This window comes from Terrapene carolina, unplaced genomic scaffold (genome assembly GCF_002925995.2).
Source record: "Terrapene carolina triunguis isolate 2854851 unplaced genomic scaffold, T_m_triunguis-2.0 Scaffold236, whole genome shotgun sequence".
Lineage (NCBI taxonomy): Eukaryota > Metazoa > Chordata > Testudines > Emydidae > Terrapene > Terrapene triunguis.
In genome coordinates, this window is record NW_020664587.1 from 16,523,241 (window position 1) to 16,534,013 (window position 10,773).

The following is a 10,773-nucleotide window of genomic DNA, read 5'->3' on the forward strand; positions in this document are numbered from 1 at the left end:
GGGGGGGTGTTGCAGGATGGATACAGAGCAGAGACCTGTAAAATTGAGGGGCAGCTCAGAAACATGGGGAGTCAGAAGACACAACCCAGGCTGCCCCCCATAAGCCCGGGCCGGCAGAGTGCTGCCATCCCCTCCTGGCAGGTGTCCAGCCTCCAAGGTTCCGTGTGCTGTGGACAGACCTTGGACCAGTGAATTGAAGGGGCGAAAGGCCAGACACCCACCTTTGCTGCCCCCCCACGCCCCAGGCTGCTGCCCAAAGCCTGCCCCTTAGCGTCCTACCTTGGATTAGTGCCTTGGTGGCACTCCTGTTCCGCTCCACCTGCCAGCTCCCATTGCGGCTGGCTGGCCCCGGCAAGGATATTTGGCGCCACTCAAGTATGTACCCAGTGGCTGCGGCTCTGGGCGCCTCCCAGTGCACCCAGAGGCTGTGCTCATCACAGGGGGAAGTGTGGATCCTGGCCAGGGGCTGACCTGCGAACAGCATGGGACAATGCAATCAGGCACAGACAGTCACAGCCGCAGCCCCAGGAGGCAGGAGGGGTGAGAGAAGCTGTGTGTGGGATATGGGGGAAGCCGAGGGGCAGTGGGGGAAGGGCAGCAGAACTGGTGCTGCTGCACTTCGAGCTCACCGCGGAGTCAGTAAAACCAGAGGAGGCCATGGACCCTCTGCAGCCGCCTCGGCTAGCGGAGAGGGACTGGGGCCTGTGAATCTGTGAGCAGAGGAAGCATCTTCTCTTGCCAAGCAGCCATGGGAATGTCAGGATTCAATGCCTGGTCTGGGGTCTCACACTCTCCCCTTGCTCAGTGCACAGGCCTGGCCATTAGTCGCTCTCTTGTCATTCAAACAGGGGCGGCTCCAGGCACCAGCGCAGCAAGTGCATGCCTGGGGCGGCCTGCCGCTCGCCGTGACGGCGGCAGTCAGGCTGTCTTCGGCGGCATGCCTGCGGGAGGTCTGCCGGTCCCGTGGTTTCGGCAGCAATTCGGTGGCGGGTACGCCAAATCCGCGGGACGGGCGGACCTCCCGCGGGCATGCCGCCGAAGGCTGCCTGACTGCCGTGCTTGGGGTGGCAAAATACATAGAGCCGCCCCTGCGTTCAAAAGGACGGTTCAGAGATTACAGGCCAGCTCCTCTGCTGGTGTAAACTGGTGTCACTCCATTGGCGCCAGTGGAACCACCCTGAGTCACACCAGCTGAGGAGCTGGCCCTGCAGCTAATCACTCTCGGTAGCCAAAACATGCTCCTGGGCCAGCGCGGTGTCTGCCGGGCTTCACCCCCTGCTCCCCTGAGATGTTCTGCAGCCCAGGAAACGCACCGGGGAGCCCATCTCGGGGTCGCTGCGTATCTGCGGGATCACTGAGGAGCCCAGAGATCACCCTACTTATTACTGGGGCAGTGACCAAATAGAGACAGTCCAACTTCCTGGAGCCAGGCAAAGGCGCGACAGGGAGGGCTCCTAGCCCACGTGCAGCCGAGCTGAGAAATCAAAGGGTTTCTGCAGAGCGGAGCCCACCTGAAGGGGCTTTCAGGGTTTCAGAGATATGCTGCTTTGAACAGACTGTGAGGATGTCTAGCGAGCCCCTACCTTTCTTCTCAAGGAAGAGAACTTCTGTTGCTGCAGACTCGCCTGCCGAGTTATAGGCTGCGAGATAAACTCTCCTGACCCCAGCCAGCACAGAGAAACGGCACTGCCTCTCTGTCGTGTTGCAGACAGCTGTGAGCTCCACATTTCTCCGTCTGGGATTCAGGGAGACCCAGTACCCCAGGATTCTGCCATTCCTCTCGTTCCGCTTCAGAGCCTGCACAGAGCGGGGAGAACAGTGGTTGGGTTAGCGCGGGGACCCCGGCCGGGGACCAGAGCCCGTTGTGGGGCACCAGGCAGGGGTGATTTATGGTGTTCAGTGCTTGGCTCGTAGGGGCACGGGTCCCATAGAAACACCTGGGGCAGGGGAGAAAAGGATGAGGCAGACTGTCCTAGCAATGGGGAGCCCAGGACACCGACAGGGAGTTCAGATACGGGGCTGTGACAGTCTCAGCGAGCCCCAGGATTAAGTGCTCACGTGCCTCTTCCCCCACAGACAAGCCGTGTGTAATAACAGGGGCCGTCTTACAAGGAGCCACATGTGCATTCTGCTGTTAGGGTCGTGTCCAGCATTACCTTCCACAGCAGCTGAACCTCCGCTCTCTTCCCAGAGTCCACGGGCGTCATCGTCCACCACACGTCCAGCTTCCCTGCAGGAGCTAGAGCATACAAGAGGAGGGGTTTCTTTCACCCATTCTTCACAGCTGCCCTTCACTGGTACAGAGGTGACAGACCCAACACAGAGGTGCTGGTCTCAGTGGATCGGAACGTCATTAAAATTCAGTCTTGCACCTTCTTCAGCTGCAAACCCCGTTCCTAGGCCTGGTCTACAGTCACAAGTTGTACCACTGGAACTGTGCCGGGGCAGTTACATCGGGACAGCCCCCGTGTGGGTGGGTCTCTTGGTATAAAGATGCCCGACGCCAGGTTAGTTTCTCCATATAGGAGAAGAGGAATAGCTGTACCAGGACAAGGCCCCCTTAGCCCAGTATAAACAGATGGATAAAAGATCACACCCCAAGGGACACTGCTTTACTGGGACCAAACCTGTGTGCAGAGCAGCCCTTAGATCAGGGGCACCTTTGGGCAGAGCCCTTGTCTCCTCGTTGTGCACCGAGCTGGCCCGTCGCCCAGCAAATAAACTCCCGTAACAACACCTGCCCCAAGGTGGAAGCCAGGCCGCGTGGGAGAGCGAAGCGGGCCTGACCCACACGCCAAGGGCTGTAAATGGGCACTGCTCCCAGCACGGGGAGCCTTAGAGACCCACTGCAAACGCCAATAAGTAGGGGTTGGACCCCACGCCCCCAGGCAGCTCTGGGCCTTTTCCTCTGCCCTCCCCAGTGCCGCATCACCAAGCGCTGTGTGTGTCACTTTGTCCTTCCATCCTGCCCGGTCACTCAGCAAAGCCACAGACCCAGGTTTGCTGTGGGATCTCAATGCACCAGCACTAGGGACGCTGTGGGGTCCCAGCCCTAGGTCTCAGTCTGTGGTCTCTCTGCTGAGGCTGCCGGGGTGGGTGTATAGGGCAGCAGTGAGAATGGTTTCACGCAGGGGCCTCCCAACAGCCCTGGCATGGGAAGGCCCAGGGTCCCTGAGCCTGAGCCAGTCAGACCCTGCCAGTGCGGTGGTACCATGGTGTGGCTGGTCCCCCTGTCAGGACCCACCTTTCTCGTGGGTGATGAAATTCCACCCTGGGCTCCACTCGCTCCAGTAGCCCATCGCTGTGACCCGCCTGCAGCGCATCTGGAAGCGATAATCCGTCCCAAACAGGAAGCCGCAGTGATGAGTCTTCAGGTTGGGGCTGACAATGTTGGGGACCTGGTTGCAAAGCAAAGCAACATCGTTTGGCAGCTCTCAGAGGCAACCCCATGTGGACTCTTGCTCAGATGTGGCCGGGTCGAGGCCCCGATCCTCGTCCGGCTTGCACCCCGTGCGCCATTCACACCAGGGCAAAGCGTGCCGAAGTGGGTGTGAACAGCTCCCTGGGGTAGCCCCTGACAACCCGTTCTGCTGCCTTTTGTGGATGTAACTGAGGGCGCGAGGGGCCAGGCCTGGGGGAAGCCGGCCCCGCTTCTCTCTAGCTCCTTCCCAGAAAAGCTTTTTCACCCCTCTGTGGACAAAGCTGCCCAGCCCACTCGAGACGGGTCCGAAAAGAAGAGTCACACACAGAGTGTGGGATCTGATGGGCAAAGTCCACTGCGGCCAGCAGATGGGTTTGGCCCAGTAACGCAGCCTCCAGACCCAGGGGGAATCAGTGCCTGAAACTGCTCCCAGAGAGCCCTGCTCCTAAAGGCCAGGGCCAGGCTCCAGGGGCCTGGCGCCGCACACTCCCCAAGGGAACCCCAGGCCTTTCAGGCGGGGTGGGGGGTGTTACACCGAAGGGAGGGGAGAATCAGCCCAGGAAACTTGTGATCTAACCAAGGGAACTGGGCTGCTTCAAACTAGAGGGACATCTCCAAAGGCAATCTGTGTCGCAGGTTGCCAGGGAGCGGCTCTGGAAACGAGCTGGCGGCGGGAGATGTATTGATGGGGCTGGAGTGGCAGAGACTAAGGTGTGATTGTTAGTGGCTCCGAGAGGGTGGGGTTCCATGCTGTGTGGCCTGGATCTCTCTGCTCCGGCCTCTGCTTGGTGGGGCAGGTTCTCAGCCTCGCTCCACTGGGGTCCATGGGCCAGATCCCCAACTGGTGCAAAAGTGGCTGGTGATTTGGAGTCACCAACCTGAGATGCCTTAAAGGGGCCTGAGTCTCAGAGGGTGGCTGCTCAGCACTTTCTGAAAATCCAGGCCCCAAAATCACGAGCTACTTTTGGAGAATCTTGGCCCCTGTGGCCGGTGTCTGCCCCCCCCCCCCCCGACATGCTGTAGGCTGGTGTGTTCAGGAGGTCTCGTCACCCCAGATTTCCAAGTGCTCAATTCCCTTTGTGGCATCTAAGCAAGTGGCCCGGTTGTCCAAAGAGCCCAGAGTGCTGGGTGTGAGCTCTGGGAAATCTGATCAGGGTCACAATGGGAGCTGCTGAGGGTGGGAAATTTGGCTCTGATGGGGGGCGCCGCGCACTTGGAGATCCAGCCCTGAGCTCTTGGGAAATCTAGCCGTCAGTGCCCACCTAGCAGGCTGCCCCTCTTCGGTGCCCCATCAGCAGTGGGCACCAGGGTGTGTGGCGAACCTGGTGACGAGGGGACGGGGGGTCAAACGGAGGTACTGGAAGTGCAGAGTAAATCTCTGGACTATCCATGCAACTCCTGAGTGGAAGGATGCTGAATGGTTACAATCGAGGAGCAGACGGCACATTTTAGGAGTCGGGACTTGAGAGGGACAGGAGAGGTTTCCTTCCCTCCTTTCAAACAGGAGAAAGAAGCCAATGACTCACTCCTCTCCCCTCAGGAGCCGGCTGGAAGAGCAGCCGGAATCTCCCAGTTTACAGATGGGGAAAATGAGGGGCTCTCAGTCCCCCCATGGAAACAGAGGCAGGAACAGATCCCAGGCCACTAGACCATACTTCCTCCAAAAGAACACAGCCCTATGGAGCAATACCCCACCAGCCCCCCTCTCCCGGAGCCAGTCACTCACCAGAGTCCATCCAGGGTCCTCATGGGTCCTGTAGCGGAGCTCACACTGCTGCTCTATGTGGGAGCTGGTGGGAGCCACTTCCCAGGCCACGGAGACGCAGTCAGTCTGGAAAGGGACTGACTGGATGCTCTTTAGGACAGGGGGATCCAGTTTGGCTACAAGGAATAGAGAGAGAGAGAGAGAGAGAGAGAGAGACGGGGCTCAGTCAAAGCACACAGCCAGGGCTTGACCCCACTCGCTGTTTGCCTGCACACCTTCTCCTGCAGTCAGTGGGAGTCCCAGACACGGGGGATCCCAGCCATCTGTCTGATCGGACTTAGTGTTAGTCTTAATCCTGGCTCTGGCTTTAAGCCCCAGCGAGGTGAGTAAGAAAAATAAATGGTTAAAAAAATGCAGCATGAAAAGACCTAGGGAAATAGAAATAATCCAACAAGGAGTTGGATTCAATATGCAAATGAAATGAAATAGTCTCCCATGCATGAGCCTCATGGCATTACAGGGAGATTGATCCATAATTACAGTAGGGAAAAGGGGCCAATCAGAGATTGAGGGAAATGTATTATTATTAATAATTGACAATAACTCATTAATTAATCATTTCTTTGACCTTTCTAGTGTGTCTTTCCCCCTGAATCCTCACAACGCACTTTATCCCCCTCTCCCCTCTGGAAAGGAATTACCCCACTAGTGCTGTGATGCTGGGCTGAAATGCAGCAGCTGTTTAGCAGCACGGCTCTGTGCAGCAGCTCAGAACAGGGGAGAAGCATCATCCTGCATCAGTCAAAACCGCCTGGAGGGGGGATGCCGTGAGCAATTATAATGACTGCATGGTAATTTGGCCAGGATGTTGGGGGTTAACTCCTACTTAGTCACCTTCGCCCAACACCCAGGGGCTCTGGTAACAGAAATCCCAGGTACTGATACAGCATATCCGAGTTTTGCCAGTGGCTTCAACAGGGTGAGGATTTCACCTGCAGAACTGGGCACTTAGAGCCTGCTCAGTCAATGGAAGGACTTGCCCTGACTTTGATGGGCTTCGCATCAGGCCCTTAAACAGCAAAATAATAGTAATAATGACCCATTGTATTTGATAGGAAGGTTCCATTGATCAGTAGTTTCCAAAGGGTTAATAAACGACTCGCTGATGAAAGAGACAAGGCGGGGGAGGTAATATCTTTGACTGGATCAACTGCTGATGGTGAAAGGGACAAACGTTCAGGCTACACACAGCTCAATAGATGGTTAACCACCTGTTAGAGGGACCAGTCAGTCAACAGGTTGCTTAGAACTATCTATAACATTTTGTGCTGAGATGCTTGTAACCACCTATGACACATCCTACTAACATCTGTAACCGGCTTAGAGCAGCTAGTAATCCTCTATTAACCCTTTGGAAACCATTTATAAATGGAACCTTAAAATAAAGTGTGACCTAATAATCTAAAGCGTTTTAATGGGACTTGGTTTAACAGAACTAACTCTCCTTCTCTCTCTCAGTTCTTTTGTCCAGACTCTGATTTAGGTGGCTACAAAGGAAGCCCCCAGCTCCGTTACACACCTACATCCATGGGGTCGATGCACAGATGCTCAGACTCAGCTGTGCCCAGGGCATTCTGGACTGACACCCAGATGTCCATTTTCTGGTACAGCTGGAGAGACCTGCGAGGAATGGTGCAGTAGTTCTGGCCGCCTTGTGGGATACAGTCTGGGATCGCCTCCTGGGAAACTTCACACTGGCCTCTGCTCCTGCAGTGGAACGAGACAGGGTCAGTCTGTAGGTCCCCACTAATATTCTGTGTGTTCTCACTGGAGACCCATCAGCCCGAGGTACCATCCTCACCTTCCTCTCAACGTGCGCCCAGTGGGCACACCCAGGGACACGGAAATCCAGGTTCTGTGCAGGTGCAGAGGGACCCTCTGAGTAACACCCAAAGCTAGGCCAGAGGCAGGGGAAATACAGTTCTTGAAGGGAGAGCTAAGCTGAGCAGGCTGAGCCGGACTGCTGGCATGGGGTCAAGGCTGGCCTCATCGAGAAGATGGGCTCCTGCCGGCAGCGACTCTCTGAGGTGCAATCCCAGAGGCCGGTGTCAAGGGGAGGCTGGGATCAAGTCTCAGTGGCTTTAAGGTTGCTCTATGGTGGGTGCCTATAATCCACTTTGCCATGTGGTGTAAGGAGCTCTCAAACTGGCCCATAGTGGGTGCGGCAATCTGGTCCCGCTCGGGGCTCTGGGAGCCAGTTCCGGCTCACAACTGTGAACAATTACTGCTGCACAAGGTACCAGCGGGTGACGCTGAGCCTTGGGACTGTATGGCCAAAGGACACAGCGAGGGAAAGCAACAAGGGGCTTGTACTGAGCAGCCTGCAAGACGTGGTATCCCCCGGAGCACAGATGCCTCCAAACAGTCTGCAGAGGGCGCGCTGGAGGCCTCATTGCTTGGGGCTTTTAAAAGCAGACGGGACACAGCCCTAGATACTTGTGGGGAACATGCTTTCCTGGCTGCTGCTGGGTGCAAAGGGGAGGAGGGGACCAAAACGGGCCCCTTTCCACCTCTAATTCCTAGGGCTCTCCATGTGCGGTGTGCAATGGGCAAAGAGGCCTGACCATGGCCCCGCAGATGGATAGGAGGCCATGCATGGGGCTGAGGCTTATCACTTACTTGGAGCTTTTCAGAGTCACTCTGGCTGGGAGGTGTCCGTCCAGCCCGGGGTCCCAGCGGCACGTCAGGGTGTTCTTACTGAGGTTCATCATACAGGTTAGATTCTCAGGCTTCGATGGTGGATCTAGGCAGAAAACAATGGGGAGAAAGGATCTGAGATGCGCTGAGTGGACCTCCCAGGTCTGGGCAGTTCAGCTGCATGTCCTTGAGCACCATCGACTGGTCCTGTGTCTGTTAACTATTTACCTACCTATAGTTGTAGAACTCTCCTGGAACATGTAGAGAGGAAACACCTGCCTGACGCCCTGGAGCCCCGAGCCAGGCAGCAATGGCACAAGCTTCTCCCTCCCCCCACTGCCATACCTTGCCAACCTGCACATGACCTCAAACGGCCCTCCCCTCCCCCACGCACCAGGAAATAGTAACCCCCACCCCATCTCTCCCTGGCCAAAGCAAGAGAGAAGTGAGAAGGTATTCAGCGCCAGATCCAGCCAGCCTCTTGGAGACATGGCCGAGGGAGCAGTCCAAGTGACCGTGCCTGCAAAGGAGGTGGTGGCCCCTAATTACCTGCCCCCACTGGGAGTTCAGTTTAACCCAATTTGCATGTGCAAACGCAGGGGTTCTGGTGCAAGGAAAGGGATGCAGGTGCAAATATCAGGAGGAAGAGGGTGTGCTATTTGCACATGCAGGAAAACATGGCCCTTTGAGTCGAGGCCAGAGGAAGGTGAGACTTACAGCCTGCGTGGATCTCCGCCATGCCTATCCGCTGCGGGGTGCCGTTCCACACCACATAGCACCACAGCTTGGCCCTGGTTCGGTTGAAATGGCTGATGGTGAGATTGGAAACTTCTGCTCCTTCAACGCTCTTGTGCTGGCTCCCTGACATGGACTCGCTGTCGAGTCTCCACGTGATCTGGATTTCCTCACCGTCCAAGCCACTGCAGCGGTTGCTTTGGATGGTGCAAGAGGCCGTGACTGTAGATCCCAAGAGAATGGTGGGTGAGTCCACTGCTACCCAGCCACAGGCTCGGGCCCCTGCAGAGGGAAAGAGAACAGCACATCAGGGTGACAGGGCCCTGGGCCTGCACAGAAGGGACTGCCCCTCTGGCCTGCTCCTTCACTGGCAGGCCAGGGACGCCTCCTTGCAGCCTGAGCGTGTTACTCTTTTTTCCTGAAAGCCAGCCCAGTGTTTAGAAACTTGGGCTCCATCTCGCCCAGCATCTCATCTCCAACACGGGGGAGTGGTGCCAAAACCCTGCAGTTATGGGATAACCTGCCCCAGGAAGAGGTTTCCCCCAGCCCCTGCTGGTTGACTGATGCCCTGGAGGAGGAGACTTTATACCCCTTCCAAAGTTATAGGAATTTTAACCCTTTCGATAGCAAATCTGGATGGTCGTTTTAGCTAGATAAATGTCCAAGCCTTGTTTTGAATCCCGATAAACCCTCAGTCTCAAGGAGACCTTGTGGCAGTGAGTTCCACAGCCTAATGGTGCAAAACAGTATTTGGTTTTGTCAGCTTTAAATTTGCTGCCATTAAGGTTGAATTTTTCTTCCCCAGATGGAGATTTTAAGGAGCAGTCACATTGCACAGCAAGGGGCCATGTTAGAGTCTGAAATGGCAAAGGAACAATCAAAGGGCCAGACATGTGGACAGTGCCCTTTGTTAGAATGTGAAGGGTACCAGCGCAGAGACGTCAGCAGCTCCAGCATTGGCTCGGGGGACTGGGACGACGCCACATGGGCTGTGGGACTGGGATGCGGCCCGGGCTCAGGGGTCTGTACTAGAGGATCACATGTTAGGAGTGGGACCCTTGTTTGCTTTTGGGCTCTTGTTGGAGCGTCGCCCATGGAGCACGGCTGAGTCGTGCTCAGGCCACGGTCACTTCAGTGGGGCTCTTCAGTTTCAAAGCCCTGAGACATCGATCTATTATTTTCACTTGTGGCTGGTGAAAGGCCCTGGGATGGGAAATTCTCCACTTATCTACAGATCCAGGGTCCGGTACCGCCAGGGCAGGGGGAACGTCCCACCACTCTTCTCCAGCCTGACCTGGATTAGCCACCTCTCCGACAGGCTAGTCCCCAATACCGTCACTGCCTGGCCCCCTGTCTCCACTGCCAGGCAGCACCGTTTCTGGGATGGACACTAGCAAAACTCATTCCATGCTGGCCACAGAATTGAACTCAAATGCATCTGTAGGGAGTCAGGGATTTCCCAGCTCCTTGCTGGGAACCACGTCCCTTTGAAACTCACCTCCCAGGAGCAGAAGGAAGAGTGTGGAGCATCCCAGCAGCATCTCAGAGTTCCAGTGCGTGGCCATGATCTGCATTCACAGACTGAGTCTCCTTTACAGGCCTGGGATGATGGCTGTGGAGATGGGAGTGTGCTCAGATTAACCTGGCCTGGTACAACCCTACATGAGAGACTTTCTGAGTTACATAGCAGGCCAAATGTACTGGGTTCATCCATCCATCCATCTATCTATCTATCTATCTATCTATCTATCTATCTATCTATCTATCTATCTATCTATCTATCCCCATCCACCCCCTATCTATCTCCATCCACCCCATCTATCTATCTATCTATCTATCTATCTATCTATCTATCTATCCCCATCCACCCCCTATCTATCTCCATCCACCCTATCTATCTATCTATCTATCTATCTATCTATCTATCTATCCCCATGCACCCCATCTATCTATCTATCGATCTATCTATCTATCTATCCCCATGCACCCCATCTATCTATCTATCTATCTATCTATCTATCCCCATGCACCCCACCTATCTATCTATCTATCTATCTATCTATCTATCTATCTATCTATCTATCCCCATGCACCCCATCTATCTATCTATCTATCTATCTATCTATCTATCTATCCCCATCCACCCCCTATCTATCTCCATCCACCCCATCTATCTATCTATCTATCTATCTATCTATCTATCTATCTATCTATC

At 55.4% G+C, this 10,773-nt stretch overlaps 1 protein-coding gene across 1 annotated transcript in view; it reads right to left on the reverse strand.

Annotated features, from left to right (window-relative positions):
* The window catches only part of CSF3R (colony stimulating factor 3 receptor), a 16,030-nt gene extending 5,898 nt beyond the window's left edge, over positions 1 to 10,132 (reverse strand). The window contains exons 1-9 of the mRNA XM_026657205.1: positions 10,057 to 10,132; positions 8,541 to 8,840; positions 7,806 to 7,929; positions 6,706 to 6,893; positions 5,148 to 5,302; positions 3,245 to 3,398; positions 2,157 to 2,239; positions 1,584 to 1,797; positions 280 to 471 (exon numbers count right to left, since the gene is read on the reverse strand). Of these exons, the coding sequence (XP_026512990.1) occupies positions 280 to 471; positions 1,584 to 1,797; positions 2,157 to 2,239; positions 3,245 to 3,398; positions 5,148 to 5,302; positions 6,706 to 6,893; positions 7,806 to 7,929; positions 8,541 to 8,840; positions 10,057 to 10,132 (1,486 nt within the window). The remainder of the gene's footprint in view (positions 1 to 279; positions 472 to 1,583; positions 1,798 to 2,156; positions 2,240 to 3,244; positions 3,399 to 5,147; positions 5,303 to 6,705; positions 6,894 to 7,805; positions 7,930 to 8,540; positions 8,841 to 10,056) is intronic.
* Positions 10,133 to 10,773: the final 641 nt, after the last annotated feature.